General features: G+C 45.5%; 8 protein-coding genes across 8 annotated transcripts; 4 read left to right on the forward strand and 4 right to left on the reverse strand.

Annotated features, from left to right (window-relative positions):
• Positions 1-756: 756 nt before the first annotated feature.
• N7516_009611 (uncharacterized protein) lies at positions 757-1449 on the reverse strand (the record flags this gene model as incomplete). Its single annotated transcript, XM_057222330.1, has 1 exon — positions 757-1449. The coding sequence occupies one exon, from the start codon at positions 1447-1449 to the stop codon at positions 757-759; it is 693 nt and encodes a 230-aa protein (XP_057069551.1).
• Positions 1450-2945: 1496 nt separating this feature from the next.
• N7516_009612 (uncharacterized protein) lies at positions 2946-3713 on the forward strand (the record flags this gene model as incomplete). The annotated part of the gene is made up of 1 exon (XM_057222331.1): positions 2946-3713. One exon carries the CDS (start codon positions 2946-2948, stop codon positions 3711-3713), a length of 768 nt encoding a protein of 255 aa, XP_057069552.1.
• A 661-nt stretch (positions 3714-4374) lies between these two features.
• Positions 4375-5794, forward strand: N7516_009613 (Zn(II)2Cys6 transcription factor domain-containing protein; the record flags this gene model as incomplete). Its single annotated transcript, XM_057222332.1, has 3 exons — positions 4375-4433; positions 4483-4488; positions 4543-5794. The coding sequence occupies 3 exons, from the start codon at positions 4375-4377 to the stop codon at positions 5792-5794; spliced, it is 1317 nt and encodes a 438-aa protein (XP_057069553.1).
• A 915-nt stretch (positions 5795-6709) lies between these two features.
• N7516_009614 (putative MFS monocarboxylate transporter) lies at positions 6710-8083 on the reverse strand (the record flags this gene model as incomplete). The annotated part of the gene is made up of 2 exons (XM_057222333.1): positions 6710-7830; positions 7897-8083. 2 exons carry the CDS (start codon positions 8081-8083, stop codon positions 6710-6712), a joined length of 1308 nt encoding a protein of 435 aa, XP_057069554.1.
• Positions 8084-9390: 1307 nt separating this feature from the next.
• On the reverse strand, positions 9391-10266 carry N7516_009615 (uncharacterized protein; the record flags this gene model as incomplete). The annotated part of the gene is made up of 1 exon (XM_057222334.1): positions 9391-10266. The coding sequence occupies one exon, from the start codon at positions 10264-10266 to the stop codon at positions 9391-9393; it is 876 nt and encodes a 291-aa protein (XP_057069555.1).
• Positions 10267-12921: 2655 nt separating this feature from the next.
• On the forward strand, positions 12922-13541 carry N7516_009616 (uncharacterized protein; the record flags this gene model as incomplete). The annotated part of the gene is made up of 3 exons (XM_057222335.1): positions 12922-13216; positions 13279-13407; positions 13468-13541. The coding sequence occupies 3 exons, from the start codon at positions 12922-12924 to the stop codon at positions 13539-13541; spliced, it is 498 nt and encodes a 165-aa protein (XP_057069556.1).
• A 523-nt stretch (positions 13542-14064) lies between these two features.
• On the reverse strand, positions 14065-15759 carry N7516_009617 (uncharacterized protein; the record flags this gene model as incomplete). The annotated part of the gene is made up of 3 exons (XM_057222336.1): positions 14065-15141; positions 15225-15673; positions 15720-15759. The coding sequence occupies 3 exons, from the start codon at positions 15757-15759 to the stop codon at positions 14065-14067; spliced, it is 1566 nt and encodes a 521-aa protein (XP_057069557.1).
• A 552-nt stretch (positions 15760-16311) lies between these two features.
• On the forward strand, positions 16312-17465 carry N7516_009618 (UDP-glucuronic acid decarboxylase family protein; the record flags this gene model as incomplete). The annotated part of the gene is made up of 4 exons (XM_057222337.1): positions 16312-16353; positions 16407-16546; positions 16603-16793; positions 16870-17465. 4 exons carry the CDS (start codon positions 16312-16314, stop codon positions 17463-17465), a joined length of 969 nt encoding a protein of 322 aa, XP_057069558.1.
• Positions 17466-18947: the final 1482 nt, after the last annotated feature.

Here is an 18947-nt window from a genome sequence, read left to right on the forward strand (position 1 = left end):
TCCGTCAGTTCACGGGCCGTCTTCTCTTCTGGGAGCCAGCTTTTGCTTGATAACCGTGCCAAGCGCCCAATACTAGACCCCCTGGAACGTGCGGCAGTGCATATAGCTTAAAACATGATAATTCTCTATATCAGAATACACCAATATCGCACCATTAAAAGGATTACTTGTTAGGAGAGGACTACGTCGAAGTGCATGGTGAATGTGAGAAGCTTGATTGAGATTGAATATTCCAACATCGGCCGACGGCCTGGTCAATAAGCAGAACGTCTTCTTCATCATGCCTGTTGTTGTTGTCAGGTGTTGCCATCTTAGCAAAGAAATGAGATATAGTGCTTAACACTATCCTCCAAAAGAAATTTCAAAAGAATGATTTCAAATCAGTAAGATATAGTGTCTACCACTACTCTTTCAAAAAGGGTTTCAAAGCAAGGCCTAGTACTATGGAGCACTATCATCGATGGATATTGATGAAGTAATGATAGAATAGATAACTCAAGAGGTAAAAAGAGGGCTTCATAACCTGTTGTAGTGAATACTACAGTGTGTGGGAGAAAGCAGGAGAAGAATTGTTAATTGGTAAAACTAATAATACAGGGGTTTATATACCCTACAAAACCATCTGAACATAGCAAACAAAGGTAAAAGGCTCAGTCTGCAGCAAACAACATGTATGCATACATGGGAGATTGTTCAACAAAAACTACATTCGAGCACAGATTGTGACAACCTAGAAGACCCGCCTGTGCAATTGAATTAGGTAAACCGTCGGTTCTTAGGTCGACTTTCTGGAGATTGTAGGAACCAGCTACTTGGGCGCCAGGAAGTTGTTTCCATCACACGTTTGTATGATTTGTTTTTGAAATACGAGAGGTTGCGTGAAAGCAGGGCTTCTCGTGGCCAATCGCCAGAGATGTTTTCGTATGAGACTCGGGGGCTCCAGGTCATGTCCTGTTCCAGAGCAAGCCCGTCCCCGTAGTATGATTCGCGTGATCGAATCTTCCAAAACCAATCATCAGGACTCAACCCAGAGCCCAAGTTGATCCAGCGCGTGATGATGAGCGCCAAATGACCACAATACTCCCGAATTTCAAGAAGAAAGTCTGTGTTGCATTTATCGCAGTTGCCGTCCAATTGGGAAAAGTATGCGCCCTGGATATGAGCTGGAAGCAAAGGCTCGACCAGACTTATAATATGAGAGGATCGCAGGTGCGAGCATATCCTAAAGGCTCGTGGAGGTTCCCAGTTTTGGGGGAGTTTGAACAGATCTACCCTTCCGTCCTTGGCCAGCATGATATCTTGGATCCGCAGATATAGACCCACTGGCTCAGTGCATATCTGTGCTTCAATGGAAAACAGAGTGGTTGACTTGGCGTGCTCTTCGATTTGAATATGGGATAGCGATTCAGTGGTAATGCCACACTGAGGGCCATGATAAAATCGTCTCATTGCAAGTTGAAGATGAAGGAAGTAAAGGGAGTAGTGCGTATGAAGATTGAGATCATGTATCTGCATCTGTAGTCCACTTGCCTCCCACCAACAGTTGACGACACATGGAAGCCGACATTTGTTCATTAACCACATACCTGTCAGCCCAAACTGCTCTGGTCCGTCAAATTTGTGGAGAATAAGGCAACAGTGACACAGAAAATGATGTGGAAGGTCACGTTCGATCCGGTTCAGCAATGCTACCTTGTTGCTTTCTATTGGCCGTGGAAGAGATTTTCTCTGACGGTGGAGGGCCATAAAGAGTCGGTGATCGCACATTGAAAGACAAATAATATCGGTAGGTGGTAGCAGATCCGATATTGACAGTATGAGTTCAATAGGAAGACCGTTCAATGAGTTTGGCTTGAGAGCGATGGGTTCAATAGGAAGACCGTTCAATGAGTTTGGCTTGAGAGCGATGGGCTGATGACCTGATTTGTTCCTAATATAGGATATCAACGAGGTAGGAAGATACCGGAGAAGACCAGAGAGTAGTCGGTTCTGAGCCATATTGCTCGGAGTATGGCCTGTCAGTAATTCCGAGATGTCTTGAAATGTGTAGGCCATCCATGCGATCCGGGCAGCGAAAGACGGATAAAAAGTATTAGAGAAAGATTTGGTGGTAAATCCTATAGAGGAAAAGGAAAAGGAAAAAGTACTATCCATGCATTATCTGGATCACATCCGATCTAGACATGGCGATCTTAGATTATGCCATTTCTGGCCGCCTACGCAGGTGTATGGCGGCCAGGGGTCGGATGCGGTTATGTATGGTATTGGTGCTTGAAAGTTTCGGCAGACATTTAAATTAAAACTGGCAGAAAATAAAAGTACCTAAATTACCATAACACAGCCCTTAGTAAGCAAAGTACTTCGCATATTCAGGCACCAATACCATTACAAACCTCATCCGACCCCTGGCCATACACCTGCGTAACCGCCCCTCTTTTTGTCATTAGTTGGAGTGAAGTCTTAAACCGTATTTGTATTTGAGAAGTTCTTACCTCCATACAACAGTCTACCATATAAAGATTCACCCACCCCTAAACTACCGGCCTATTTTAAGCTTTTTGCTGTGTGAGAAACGTCTTTTTTTTTTGAAATCTGCCTGTTTCCGCAAGGTATATTAGACAATCTTATCGTATTTGTATGTGGTAGACCATCTACAAGTGAAATGCACCATATACGTGGACCAAAAATGGGGACTAATGACAAGCGTTGTAAAATGTAAGATTGAAACAATTGACGCTGGTAGATGCTTAACGAAGAATCTACGCAAATCATTTTGCCGCCCGCTCTACAAAACATACTATATATGTATCAACTTCTGCGAAGCGTCTTACAACTCGACCATCTCCCGTTTCTATACCACGTTCTATCACTCGACTCCCTCTTCTGCATCATTATTTTTTTCCGCTTCATATCTTGTTCTATCTTGCCACAGCTCTGCTACAACCATGGCTTCTGGTCTTCTCAAACCTCTAGCAGTATTTTGCAGTCAATCGCAGTCTCAACGATACATAAAAGCTGTCAGGAACCTCGGCGATGCATGGCGTAGCCTTGCTGAAAAGCCTCTGTCTAAGTCTGAAGAAGACTCTACTCTGGTGGAAACCAACTTTGACTTTGTTTTGAAAATCACCAATATACTGGAAGGGCAACGCCAGTCACAATCAACCATTGTCGAAATGTCAGCTCACGAGCCATCCATATCTCTGTTGAACGTTTCTCCTGAATTATCTCTACCGACTAAGCCATCTGCAACCTCTCCGTCAACCGGGCCATCTACGCCAACAGACACTCCGCGGCACTATCGTATCTTTGCCGATTATGGCACGGATTTTATCTGGCGAGATCCCGATGACTTTAGGCCTGAGGAAGGAGACTGTATGTTAGAGGCTGAAGAAGTGCTTTCTACATTCCCTTCATCGGTCTTGAAATTATACAATACGTGGGTAGACACGTACACCGATAACTTCAGCGAAAGACGCGAAAAAACCGAAAACTACTACGCTGATGTTTTTCTAACCGCCTCCGAGGAGGTGGCTTGGAACATGGCGGGGTTTTTGTTGGCTTGGCGTATCACATTAGCGCCTCAGGTTGGAAGAATTGAATTCAGCGCCGGTTGTTCAAAGTACGTTCTAGAGAAAGGGAAGGAAACCAGTGCGACTTCGCAATTTCTACAGGACCAGGTGGATATTTTAGCTGAAGGAAAGCCTACAGCATAAAGACTTCACTACCTACTTGACTCCTTATTGTACGAGGTTAAAGTCTTTAGAATAATTTCTTTGGGCTATCCGACTGATACAAGATATCGGATTTTTTTCTGACTGGCTGAATCAGTATCAATGTTTGACCATAGAAAGCGCTGGCGGGATAAGCCTCTCTAAGTCTCAACCAATTAATGATGGGTGGGGGTAGGGGACGCATGTCGTCATTGATGCCTTGATGCCTGGATTTGGCATCGGAGAAAAATAAAAATACCTGAATTGACCACACCTGGACAGTTCGTTCTAACTATTGGCCTAGGCAGTCCAAAAAAATGAAGCTTTTCATATCATACAAAATCATGCATCCTCACTTTATGGGGTGGTTTACATTGCATGAAAAGTTTCGGTATCGGGCCCAGTAGTTAATCCGTGCCGCCATCATTTACAGTACACTGTATAACTAGAGCGGTGTCAAAAGCGGTATGACTTTAAGGCCAAACCCAGAAATTCAGGCATCAATTACGACATGGGACCCGTGAGCGCTATGCCCCTTCGTAGGGTGGGTCAACCCGCGCGCCCTATGACTAGCCGATGTACTCTATTCCCAAGCACGGCGCGAAAAACGTATTTTTCACCTACAAGCCGTCCCTCACACACTGAGTCTTAACGTTATTTGACAATGAAGACAGGCAAAACAATAACCCAGCGCAAAGCTCGGACTGGCTGTCTCACCTGCAAGTAAGTTTTCAGGAGTTATTACATCACTAGCACGCTAAAAACTCTCCAGGTCTCGGTATGATGGGAAAAAAGGGATGCATTTCTTTCCGATGGCTAACATTAGTATCAGACATGTCAAATGCGACGAGCAGAAGCCTGCTTGCTTGCACTGTATCAGCACGAAACGAATATGCGAGGGCTATCTCGTTGTACCGCAGTCCATATCATCCGAGAATGGACTTAGCGATACAGAACGCCGAGCATTTGCATTCTTTCGATCGCGCACAGCACACAGAGTCTTTGGACAGCAGGATGCGGGCGATTGGATCTCTGTCTTTCTTTATCTTGGGCATAATGAAGTATCAGTGAAACATGCCATTACAGCGCTGGCGTCCTTGCACGAAAGTTTTGAGCCTAATGATACGTCAACATGGATACGAAAATCTCCGAAGCATGCCAGCAAGACTGCGGAAATCTTGGCCCTAAGACATTACACTGAAGCCATTAAGTCTTTGCGGTCCGAATCTCTCAATATGTCTTCGAAACCCGATCTCACGATGGTCTTGTGCATTATTTTTATCTGCTTTGAGCAATTTCGAAGTGGCGATGCTGCGTGTCTGGTCCATTTGACTGCAGGATTTAAGTTACTCTATTGGTGGAGATCATATACCAACAACTACAACAAACTGAAAGAATATTCTCGGCCAACATTGGAGCTGATGAATGAGAAGATAACGCCTATCTTGCAACGTTTGCGCGTCCAATTCTCCCTGTGTATGGACTCCCGTCACGCTCTCAGCAATATTGACATCAAACTATGTCTGCCTGCTCCGACTATCCCATCGTCATATGCGTCATTGGATGTTGCTCGAAGGGACTTCGATCGTAGCATGAACTATGCTTTCTCCACGCTCGAAAAACGGCAGATCACGAATTGCCAGCAGCCCAACATGAGCCCAATGGCCATTTTACGGCGTTGGAAATATGCACTGGATGCTTCCGATTTTACAACAGAACCTCCTGAGCTTCAGGGCTGCATACGCAAGCTGCTGGAGCTTTACTACCATACCTCGGTCATCATTACTGGGACGTATGATACAGAAGAAGAGATAATTTTTGACGACTATCTTGAGACATTTCGATTTATTGTCAACCTCACCGAAGAGATCCTCGAGATCTGGAAAGTGGCTTCGCAACAATTCAGTCTATTGTTCAGCTTTGATCTAGGGATCACACCGCCAATGTTCCTTGTTGCGTCACGCTGCCGTGATACTCGGATTAGATGGAAAGCCGTCAACTTGATGTTCCATTCGACTTTATACCACGGTGTTTGGCGTGATCAATACTCCGGGCTTTGTGCTCAGCGCATCCGTGGAGCTTGAAGAACATGGACTTGAGAGAATTGGAGAGTCTGTATACATCCCAGAGCACCGACGTATTAGGAAAGTATCTGCCGATATCCAGGAGGAGAAAGGTCAAATCATTATGCATTTTGTCCGATGGCCTTATATGCCGGAATCGGAGATAATGTCCACTCTCATTCCGCTGGGGACCGAGAATATTTGATGGTGCGACTTTGGATTGATATATTCGCTGATGGATGAGGTGGTGAAGGAGATACCACGAATCAAAACTCGTGCTGGTAGCGCAGACAGGCACAGATGGCCACGTGGATGGCTATGTGGAAGAATGCTTAGACAATGTTAAGGAGCTAGCAAATTCGGATAAGTATTCGTTTGGCGATCGGAATTCAATCGTCTCCGCTGGGTGAGTGGAGAGTTTTGGGTATATGAGCGAAAGATGCGGCTGGGTAAACGCCGGGAAATGTGTCAGATACGCCGTCAGGATGTTTAGGCGTCATGGAGAATGGAGAACACCGCATTAAGAAAGCCAAACCACAGAGTGCGGAATTTCTTTATGGTCACTCTGCTGAGTCCACGATTGGATTCCTACCCTGCACTGGAGTCGAGTTGGATGACGGTTCCCATGTCATTGCGAACTTGGTTATTCTTGCCGCCGGTGCATGGATGCCATCTGTCGTTGATGCCGAAGGTCGAGCAACAGCTACTCTACAATCAAATGAAGAAGAACAAAAGTCACTCAATTATTTGGTTATTTATTTCAACGTGAGCCGCGAAATGTTCGTTACACGTCCCTATAACAAAGAACGGTTACCAAATTCCCAACTAAAGTATCAATCAATATCTCATTCATTTGGGGAAGGCACAACTCAGTGCTTGCTTTTGTGTGAATCTTCTAAACTAGTGTAAACTTCCTGCTAGCTCTAGCTTTCTGGTCTAGACTTTGGCTTTCCATTTCCAGCTCCAGTCCAACAGAGCCCATCGAGACAAGATGACGCTGAGAAGTCCAACGAGCACAATGGCAGAGTAGAACCCAATGAGAACCTGTGGTGTAGTCGATTGCAGCAACTGGCCTCCGATCGGCACAGTGAGCAAAACTCCAAAAGAAGCCACACAGTAAACAGTGCCATAGAATCGACCATAGTCTTTCGTGTCACATAGCTGACCTGCACAAACTGGAGCAAGCGAAAGCCACCCACCAGAGCCAAATCCAAAGATCGCCACAACCGCGTAAAGGGTGGCTTCATCGTGAGACCCATATGGTAGCCAAACACCCGCCATGATTATGATAGTTATCACAACCAAGGATAATAAAATGTTGAATCGCCCAAATAAATCAGCAGCAAAGCCAGGAAGGACCCTCCCGAGAAGGCTCATGCTATTCAAGACAGTGAGGGAATAAAATTGCACATCCACGGGGAACCCGCTGTAACGGACATAGGATGGAAGAAGCGCAGCACATCCAAAAATGATGAACTCAAAACAAAAGACTGCCATGGCAAGAAAACATAGACGCGGTGACTTGAAAGCTGCAAGGTCGATCGTCACTCTGTTCTTGCTGCCAGGGGGTAGGCGTCCTCTAACGAGTAGCACTCCCACCATGTAGCACCCCAAAGCCATAAAGGCTACGATCCGTATAGCCCATGTCCACCCATATTTTTCAAACAGAGTTCGTAACATCAAGGGGATGATCGCACCACCCGCAGATGATCCTCCCATACAAATTCCGGAGGCAAGGGCGCGTCTTCGGCTAAACCAGTGACTGAGAACTGCGATGGAGACTGTCGTAACAATTGCTGCAGATATTCCACCAAGGACACCCAGGCAGAGCATAAAGTGCCAATACTTCTTGCATTCTGCGAGCAGTATGTAGGAAGCGAAACTCCCAAGTGATCCACTGATCAACAAGACTCTGGGTCCATAACGATCAAAGAGTGGCCCAACTTGAACCCCGAGGAACAAGGTTAGGAATACAAGCACTGCAGTGACCCAGCCGACATCTCTCTCTCCATATTCGGCTAACTGGTGGGTGCTGATATAATCCTGGACGGATCCAACTATGAATAGTGTCAGTCATCGTGTCCTCGGCAACAATGGTCAAAAGGAGTATGGTCCATCCTTACCTGCAGTCTGAAAGCCGAATGAGGGGAACATCATGAGACATGATCCTAGCAAACAGACCCATGCGTCCCTGCCGCCTTCCGGAAAGGCCAAGTTGACGTCGCCATCCGCAGGGTTCTCAAGAGCAGCCTCAAGCTCAGCCCTGCTCTCATTTGAGCTGTGACCCATCTGTCTGTTATATCGGTGCATTCTTTCAATTCTTAGGTCTGTGAAGAGATTGAATGGAAAAAGAAATTATTAAAGTAAAGTCGCCGTGTAGTCACGTGGTTCTATACATCGCGTGAGTGGGTCCGGTCTCTTTTATTATTCCATTTCTGATTGGGCTGTGTGTATGAACCGCGACGTAACCAATCACGAGCCAGAACTGATTTGTATGTGGAGTTCTTACATATATCTTCACATCAACGCCCCAGAGGCAAGTATGAGATCGTCAGTTTGGGCTTAAAATTACAAACCAGTCTCACCAGCCACAGCCTACACGATGGGACTCTCACTGGAAGTTGTCCGATGCAGATGATCTGTCAATCCGGGATCTTCCTTCGAAATAACCATTTCTTCTTGCACTTTCAGCCTGGCCAGAGTATAATCGTCCGGATCCCACGCTAGTATCCTGGTTTTCATCTCTCTGAGTTTTAGAGCCACAAGGTTCTCCATCTCATCCTTTTCCTCGCCATTGAACAGGCCAAGCCTATGTTTCCATACGTCGTCGACGGAACAGTCAACAGCACCGAAGAACCGACGGTCGATCTTTTCCCAGTATATCGCATCAAACGCAAATTTATTCCTTGCTGCGTAAGCAATCCAAAAATCACCACTCTCCCAACTATCGCGCATTGGCCTGGAAAGCCGCTGATATTCCTTCAGTTGTCCTTGCTCAATCTCCTTGTCCTTACGATGCATAATCGCCCTAAGAAAGGTCTGAAGTCGTCGCTCATACTCCCAACACCAGTCCTCAAGCTCTTTTGTCAGTATTCAGGCTTTTTGATTAGAAGCCACCAAGGTGGTGCGTAGGAGAATTCAACCGGGGCTGCATACGTGAACTCCCAGTCCACGACACCGACAATCTTCAAAGATTCATCCAAAAGTACATTGCCAGGTCGGAAATCATCACACCATAGTTTGAATGGACCATTTTCAAATCGTGATGACTTCCCAGTGAGCCTCTGGCCCTGAGCCAATTTAAGGAAGAGTTTTCGAGCAACGAATTTGCGCCGGCAATCATTGGCAGAGTCAATAGCATCATTTCTTTGATTCGCCAAATGGGAAATATGTAATTTTGCCAGGTACTCAAAATAAGATGACGCTGTGTCGAAAGTAGTGCACGGTAATTTCGTTTGGGGTAACGATCCCAATCGAATCAGTTCATTCATGGGCATTGACAAAGGCCTATATGCCACCTCCCAAGTAAAATCATCGACCTGGTCTAAAGACCCTATCTGGGGTAGTCAGAGCACAGAAAGCTGGAGGAGGATACTTACTAGCTCTCCATAGAGAAATTATAGCTTATCCTCATTGATATTCGAGTCGAGAGCTCCACGGTCTGTTTTTGGGCATTCGGGCGAGTTTAGAGCATCATACATATTTGTATCATGGTCTATATATTGCATGATAATGAATGGACTCAATTCCAAAGGGCTTTCTTTTCTAGTGCCCCAATGAAGAATAAAAGGAACTGGAATTGACGTCTTATCATGGATGAATCGCATTATAGCGATCTCGTTGCGGACTTTTTCTTCAGGAAACATTGTGGCACCAGGTTGTGGAAATCGTTTGACGGCGGAGCTGCCATTTTCATACTTCATCCGAAGGGAGATATTGAAGGCACCCTTTTCCAGAATGGAAAATTGATCAGGATATGCATTCCGGGGATTGGCCGGCATAGTGATACGTTCAGGGTAGAATGACCCTAATGGTACAATCGTCACTCCTCGAGAGAATTCTCCCGCGTTACTATGCTCTTTTTCGAAGATTCGGGAACCTCCCTGGTGATTTAAAAGAGTCATGGAGGACAAAAGGCATTGCACCATCACAGCGTGAAGTACTTTGGCATGATCCCGGTCGATTTGGTCTGGAGTTGCGTCTTCTGGATACATATCTAGAATCTTTGTTTCACCTGGTTCAAACTGTGGGTGGTGTTCGGTTTGTTGCCTCAAGAAGTCGGCCAGCCACCCGTATATAGGGCTGTGGTCATGGTAGGCCTCAAAGTTAAAAACCGGGTATTTGAGTAGATAGGCCATTTCTTCACTTTTCATCAGTGGTTCGTCTGGATCATCAAGCCGCATATCGCAGTTTTCCAGAAAGGCCTCAGGAAGTTCATCTTTATTCGGTGGAGCTAAAGCCTCCTGGTAGGCCGAACACAAGACCGCACCCATCATTAATGATTGATACATTGAGCGACGGAAATTGTGCTTCCAAATGAATCATTCTGAAGGCGGCGTTTCGGAATTAGCCTTTTTGATGTTGTAATAACAATCTCGACCCCATTCGGTATTGTGCAAACAGATGTCTTCAATGCACCTGATCAAGTGCTCCCAATCAAGGATTTGTCGCACTTCTTCAGAAGATGGTTCCTGTGCTTCTACACCTAATGAGAGCGGGAAAGGGTTCGGCGGAAACTGTCCTCTATGGAAGTGTTCTACCACGATGTTTGTCGCGCGTACCTGAGCGTGGTCTGCGTTAGTGAACCCATGTTGCTGCGACATATAGCAAGGTGCATAAATATGTCACTTACTGCCATCATGGCCTCGTTGAAGGCGGGGATATCACGCCGTCCGCACCGTCCTAAGACTGCGTACATGTGGGATGAATAGACGGACTGAACTCGTTTGCATGTTGAAGCTAAGGCGACTGCCTGAGATACACCATTGCAGCTTTGGAGAACGAGGAGGAGACACTCGGTTGGAAGAGATGTAAGAGTAGGCATTTTGAAGATATCTGAAAGGAGATAGAGAAGAAGTGTTGGGTGCCTGGGTGCCTGAGGACCATGGCCCCACATGGGACAGATCCAGTCTCTATCTCTCTCCTTCTCTCCTTCTCCTCTCCGTCCATCTCAATCATTAGGAATCCCACAGTGTTGTTTCTCCATATTGCAATCCTGTAGGATCTCTATCAAGAAGGAATAGCTCGGGTGGGGAACCACGTGTCTGTAAGTACATATGTATGCGCCACATCGATCCGTTAATTACACGAGTGTATTGGAGCTCTAAGCCCAAAAGGGTAAAACTAACCGTAAAAGGCCATTCACAAGTCCTCGGTTTACAGGATAAAACATGTATGCGAGGTCAGATAGAAGTTGCCGACACTACGTATGTATGTGCTTGGTTCGTTTCAAGCTAATATTCTCTTCTCTAATTTTTTAGGCGTTGTCTCGAGTATTGCGAAGCACTATATTTTCTATCGTATAAAGACTACATATATTACTTTAAGCGGTATAGCATATCCATCACGAGATAATAAATCCAAATATTTCGATATCTTATCTACACTAAGGCCGTGAGACTACACGAGCTTGCAAGTGAGTCAGGTAGAAGCTGACCAATCCTTACTCGGTTTTAAACTTATTAACTCCATAATTCTCTGCTGGCCCCCTAGGAGGCAGACCAGTCTATGCGCTTGGATAGTCGTATATCTAAAAGGGCGAGTATAAGTGGTTTTATTTCCGGTTCTCCGGGTTAGCGAGCGTTATTTAACATAAAAATGATCGTTTTCCACTTTTTAAGAAAGGACTACCACTAATTTAACCGAGACCAATTTGTAAACCGTTGGAAATGTTTCTGCCCATTAGGCGGCTATTCATTCTATCGAGCTCCCTGATAGCGTCTCTTGCTGCTTTAGGTGGGATTTGGTTTTCTATGATCGGGTTGTAAAAGCCAACAAATGGATTATCAACCAGATTGAGGTACAGAGTACATAGATATGGAGTCGCTTTATAGTGTGCCTCTAGATAATATTGAGATAGTTTTGGTTTATCAAGTCTCTGTGGGTGACCTATTATATAGTTAAAGCCAGCATTAGCGCTTATGTCAGACGCGTTCCTCGGCTGTATATCTTAAAAGGGGTTGCATCGCCATAGTGTAGTGACGTCTTACCTTCGTAAACTTTAGCTTTTTCATCGAAGTTCCGAACCTGACTCTGATAGAGACCGGCTAACATTTGGCCGAAGTTTATAGGGAGGCTTTTGGACATTTTTAGTATATTGACACGCCCTATTTTTGACAGAATAGCAGTCAGCTTTAAATAACTGTTATACGAGAAACATAAAACCGTGGTTAACCACGGTTTTGCAAGCCGTGATATTTTCTTCTGGGGTCGTTGATAAGCCAGCCCGCCGTATATTCGTTTTTGCACTGTGGATATTGAATAGGTTTCAACTCCGGGGTAACCCATACCCTCTCAATGCATTGCGTCTTACAATTTTAGGGGCTAGCATAGACTACAGCGTAGCCAAATTAGTAGATGTCTTATCTCTTAGTATAAAAATAAACATCCGGAAGGGCGGGGTCGACCCGCTCGGGCGGATACCTCCTATTGAATCGGACTGGGGCGGGAAAGGATCGTTGATGATCGACCGACCCATTTACCAATCCATAAGTTGTGGGGGAAAGCAGTAGGCGGTGAACACCTACTTTACCGCTTTTTGGGTGGTCGGCTCCAGATACCCCTAGTTATTATGAGACAGATTCATACCTGTAGATAGTTTCTCACTTTCTCTCCTTCTCTCCTCTCTCCTGTCCACTTTTATCATTACGAATCCCACTGCTTGGTTTTTTCCATAAAGCCTTCATCAGTAAGATCAATATTCTGCATTAGCTGGGATTCTCTGAACGCAACTGACCCGCTGATATATTTTTCCACTCCGAGACCAAGTTGCTTCGGAGGTATTTAAGAGCACTGCTCCCAGTTGAATACGTCACAGACATTTGCTAACCTCACGTATTCTGCAACCCGTGCCACCCATTGTATCTCTTAAATGCTGAAGGAATTGCCTACCACTTCACTGACTTGAGTCTTAATTAGTCCGACCCAACATGTTTCGCAGTGCTTTTCGGCCCTTCTCTTCCTTACGCTACACCAGAGGTGCTCGTACCGCACGATATTTTCATCGTGTCACAACAGATTTCATTACCTATAATGCGAGAGGAAATCTAGTTACTAGGAAGGTGCCTATCATTATTGGCAATCCGGGAGAAACTTACGTTTTGATTGAGATAGGGGTTGGCAGTGCACTCCGTGCTGCTAGTCCCTTTATATCAACTTCTGCAGCTAGTACTGAAGATAGATGTAAACTTACGTTTTTCCACGATTCGCAACACTTTGGTTTTGGTACGTTGTCAGTGTGCGAGATATTTATTCAGCCGAGGCTAACAGTTTGTTTTCATTGCTAGGATCATCGAGTTATCCCCGCCTCTATATCCCAAGCCAAATCCCTCGCCAGACAGAGTTAAATACAAGCCCGGCAACTTTGTTCTTAGACGGAAAAATGCACGAGATAGTTCTGGATGGAACACCTGATGGTATAATATCGCCATAAATCTTTCCCATATTACGTATACTGATCTATACTGCCTACCTAGCAATTTTCGCGGAGCACGCAAGCGCTACTGGACGGAACCTAGCAACCGTACTCGACCAGCTGAAGGATATGTGATGTTAAGCTTGTTTTCCCTACAGCCATATTGGGAATCGACGGGTTGCCTAACCTACCATTAGAACCCTAGAGAATAGTTATTAGTAAATGGGAAATCCTAATGTTTTATCGGATAATCGGGCTAGGATTCTCTATAGATACTTGAAATTCACAACTTAATATAATAAACTTCTAGATTTGTCTACAAGGTATACATGGGTCAATCGATATATAAGTTTATCTATTCAGTTATCAATGTGGCTGTCGGGCAAGCGTGGCGGTCACAATCCGGTCTCAACTGGATAATGTAATAGAAAACAAATGACACGAATAAGCTAAATCAACAAAGGTTTGCATCATGAGATAACAGAGAACCTACGTGGTTGAGATTGGAGAAATAACACTGTAGGATTCGTCTGCTTGCAGTTGGACGGAGAGGAGAAGGAGAGAAGAAGAGAGAGACTATCTACTGCACAAAGAGGATCAGTTTATGACCTTGAATTATAGCTCTATAAGGCCACTGGATATAATCCGACACGGTGGTTTATGCGACTCGTTTCCCAATGCCAACATACTTACAACCTAAGCCTCGTAGGTATTCTCCATCCAACATGTTTCGCCCATCAAAAATTAGCCTTGGCCCTTGCATGCTATCAACGACAGATCTCCAATCCAGGGACTCGTGAATGCGACTATGAACATTTACGTCAGGGTTCCTTTCATCCATGTGGGGGTAATTGAGCGTCGGTGGTAAGTTCAGATTTAATGAGTCCCGGGGTATTGCCCGTGATGGTGTCTGGAAATCATCACAGTCTGTCGCAACCACAACCGCCTCTGCACCAGTACACGCTTGGTATGCCGTTTTGCAAATCTGGAGTTGTCCCGGCTCGGGTTTTGATAATCTCATGGTCGAGTCAGCCAGTATTTGGCTTTCCGGTACTAGAGGATCATATACAGACACGAAAGCACCTTCTGTCAAAAGACCACGGACCAAAGTGATGGCGGCCGAATTCTTGGTATCGGATGTATTCTTTTTGAACGCATATCCCAGAACTGCAATGGATTTCTTGGCGACGCATCCATGCATGTGAGAAATGATGCGCTGAAGAAAGCGCGCTTTTTGGTACTCATTCATCTCCACCACCGATGCCCAGTAATTGGCCACCTCTTCCAACCCTAGGCCCCGAGCTAGGTAAACAAGACAAAAGATGTCTTTTTTGAAGCATCCACCGCCCCATCCAAGTGACGGTTGAAGCATTGCTTTGGTAATGCGGCGATCTAAGCCACATGCAGTCGAAACAAAGTCGATGTCTGCACCAGTCTCTTCGCAGATCGAGGCCAGCGAGTTGATACTGCTCACTCGCTGTGCTAAAAGTGCATTGGCCGCAAGCTTAGACAATTCCGATGACCATAAATCCATGCGAATAATCAAGTCATCCGGTACCCATTTTCTGTAGATTTCTGCTAGTTTATCGGAGGCTTTGCGGCCAGAAGGCGTCATTTCACTTCCAATCAGGATTCTCGACGGATAAAGTAGATCGGATATAATTGTTCCCTCAGATAGAAACTCGGGGTTGGAGAGGACTTCGAAATGACATGTGCCATTAGCTTCTGTCTTCAGCTACACACAAAACCAAAGTCAGACATCGAGACATCGGCTAGTGCAAAGGTTCTGAGGACGACTGGAAAATGAGATGTACATACCAAGTCCCGAAGGGTACCGGCTGTTCCACACGGAACAGTAGATTTTTCAACGATGATCTTATCGGTCTTGGCTACTCGTGCAATCGTTCTAACAGCAGCCTCGAGGTTGGTCATATCCAGCGCTAATCCCTCCCCAGGCCCTGTAGACTTTGTGGGCGTGTCAATACAAAGAAAGATTATTTCCGCCTCTTCGATCGCGACTTCAACGCTTGTCGAGAAGGTCAAGTTGCAATTGGTCACCCCGTTTGCACAATGCCCTTCGTTGGAAGAGACCCCACGGACCGAATTGTGACCTCGTTCGCGAACAGCCAGCAGTGTCTCCGAGAGTCCCGGTTCGTAAAGTGGCAGAGTGTCCGAATTCCATGCGTCAACAATCTCTGGGTTGATATCCACCACTGCAGTCTGTATATCCGGGCATCGGGAAGCAATTACTGTGCCCAATGGTCCCCCTTGAAGTTGTTAGGATCGGATAGCAGATTATCGGACTTGACTTACCAACAAATCCTGCTCCAATACAGGCAACCCTTCGAACCATGGTGTTGACCTAGTTAGGGAATTGTTGGGATCAAAGGATGGTACCCTCCACGAGCAAGAAATTCGTGGAATTGGAAAAAGAATGTTCAGCCAACTAGTTCTACCTTGTGTGCATATCAAGCCGATCGACAGATCCCGGCCAAGAAATCGCTTATGGTGAGAGCAACCAATTGAACAGCAGAGAAGTAGTTCATTACCCCATCTCACAAAGATAGTCCCCACGTTAACAAGAACAAAAGCAGGTCTATCCGAATCCCTTGCGGGTCGTGACTGGCGGTGAAGAAGTGAAGAACACCAAGGCCCACTATCCCACTATAGTGATCTGCAAGACCAATAGCCTTGGCGTGATTATTGGAGGACATACTATGTACGGAGTACTTCGGTATAGATTACCGATCGATCATCTGCGATGAAAATTTGAGACGGCAATTTACCTAGGTACCCCCCGACTTCGACTTGGTATTCCCTTCTTTTCTTACGAATCTGTCGGAAAGAAGTTTTGGTCTTCTACATATGTATGTGGTAGAGCTGCACGACAAACCCCTTCCAGATAATGGATGTCACAAACAAGCCTAAAACCATCCTTGTCACAGGAGTAAGTCTCAGTTGTTTCACTGAAAATTCTATTCAACGCTCATCAAGGAATAGGGTGCAGGCTTTTTAGGCTCCAACTTGATCGACTTTCTTCTGCAAAAGGGTAACCGTGTGATAGGCGTGGATAGCTTGGAGACCGGTTCGCCCAAGAATTTACAACACCTTGATAATCATCCCCAGTTTACCCTGGTCAAGTGAGAGAGCACTACGAACCCATGTTTTCAAGTTGCTGCTGATCGGTTATTTCAAGTCATAACATTCAGTACCCTTTCCAAGAACTAGAGGAAATTGATCAGATCTACAATCTTGCATGCCCGGCTAGTCCACCCCATTATCAAAAAAGTCCAGTTAGGACGCTCAGAACCTGCTTTCTTGGAACAGAGAATGTATTGGAAATCGCAAAATCCAGGGGCATTCGGATTCTACACACCAGCACATCAGGTCTGTAGTAACTTTGCAACTTTGCAATAAAATGAGATTATTCTAGTTCGCTGACTTGAATGATATATCAATACAGAGGTTTACGGTGAACCCCAAGTCCACCCGCAGCCCGAAACCTATTGGGGCAATGTGAATTCATTCGGTCCTCGTGCATGCTATGACGAGGGAAAACGCGTCGCCGAATCGTTATGCTACGCATATCGTGAGCAGTTCGGAGTGGACATCAGGATAGCTCGAATATTCAACACCTATGGGCCACGCATGGGTGCGGGCGATGGCCGTGTGGTGTCAAGCTTTATTGCTGCCGCCCTCGCTGGAAGAGATGCTTGCATTACAGGGGATGGGAGTGCAACTCGGTCATTTCAATATGTAACCGACTGTATCGAAGGGTTATATACACTTATGAATAGTGATTACCGCGAAGGACCGGTCAATATCGGCAATGATGTCGAGACATCAATTCAGGCATTAGCCGAGAGAGTCGTGGATCTTGTCGCCAGTTCAACAGGCAAGAAAAAAGTGAATATCACCCATCAGCCGCGGCCTGTGGATGATCCCTCCGTCCGGAAACCGCAGATCACGTTAGCGAAGGCGAAGCTTGGTTGGGCGCCTGTGGTGCCATTGGATGTTGGTCTTCAGAAAACAATTGAGTGGCACATGCATCAGACTTGAGGCTTGTTATCTCATGGTTTTTGTGTTTCTGTCAGGAAAAGGAAAAATAGAAAGGGAGCTCTATTGGGATTGGGTCATGTGATGACCACACCGACCCTACTGAGAAGCTTCTTCCCTCCTGCAACTGCCTCGTGGGAGTTCCTCGCTTCTGCTAGCTCGTCACGAAGTCCACTCTTGATTTTATCCCCCCCCACCTTCGATCTTATATAAACCACTCCATTACAAACACACAATTGTCACGTAGAATCTACGATATGATTCAGATAGAGAAACGAGCAGATAGATAGATCTATCCTATATGGGGCTATGTGCCTTAGGCACCTATGCAGCTAAAATCCCCCTTATAGATCTCATTTATCCTGTAATGACATTAATCAAGAACCTATTTTGATCCGTACTATACAAAACTCCATTTCTCTCTTTAAATTAGCCTATTCTAAGCAGTTAAACGAATAACTTAAAACTAATCTTTGTCGGACATGGCTAGGTGCAATCGGAGAATCAGTGCCCCCCCACGAATGACCGGGGCATCCAAGGCTCGCAGGCAACATAGGATCGTTCAGCGTGGTTGCGGGCCATATCAGACATACCCCCGCCTTGCCTGTGCTGGCATACAATTCGTAAATGCATCCGAGCGAAGATCTAAAGTCCCTCGGAGATTACCTTTTCGGGAAAGTAGGGAACCTTCCAGATTCGGAACTACAGCCTTGTTCTATTACACAGCAATCATTGACTCGGGATAGAGAAGGAAGGAGCTCCACTCCATGTTAGATATAGAAGCACGATTTAATACATGCACAATGCATATGTGGCTGGTATATACATCTCACGACAGTTCAAGGTTCCCATCCCAGTATTCTAGCCAGTTTTGTCGGACACTGATTCTTATCCCCAGAAAGAAGAATTTTACGCGTCTCATAAGCATCAACAAATCCCCCCAGTAAACATAATCCATGAAACCACATCGTTGCTCCTGAAACACATCTGTAATTATCCTCAAGTCTCTGAATCTTTCTCTCACAAAGCCGTTCTTTGTAGAATCAGTGACATATATGGGGTGAGCCGTTAGCATGGAATAATATCACTGCACTCAAGTAAAGGACCTTCGAAGTAGGTATTTGGGCTGCAGCGGCAAAGCTGTTAGGAGCTAAGATTATAATGGGATCGGTAGCCGGTGATTTTCGGCGTCAATTTCACAGGTCCTCAGATTTTAGGTGTAAAAGGGTAGTAACTAATATTTCTGTGAATTATACTCCATAAATAGAGAACCTCTTCGGCGTCCTAAAGTTTCCTACGCATGACTTGTAAATCATATGCCTACTATGGATAGTAACCTAGTAGTCTGGCTGCATATAGTAGATCTTATAGTTCAAGCCAAGCCTTCCCTTTTCCAGGGAAAGCATCCCTCATGTCTGTTTTATACGTCTCCCCTTCGGGGTGGCATTTATCTCGAAGCATTCATTTCTTCTCTTGTAATAGTTG

The sequence above is a fragment of the Penicillium verrucosum genome (assembly GCF_028828655.1).
Source record: "Penicillium verrucosum strain IBT 35672 chromosome Unknown utg000004l_segment0_segment0, whole genome shotgun sequence".
NCBI lineage: Eukaryota > Fungi > Ascomycota > Eurotiomycetes > Eurotiales > Aspergillaceae > Penicillium > Penicillium verrucosum.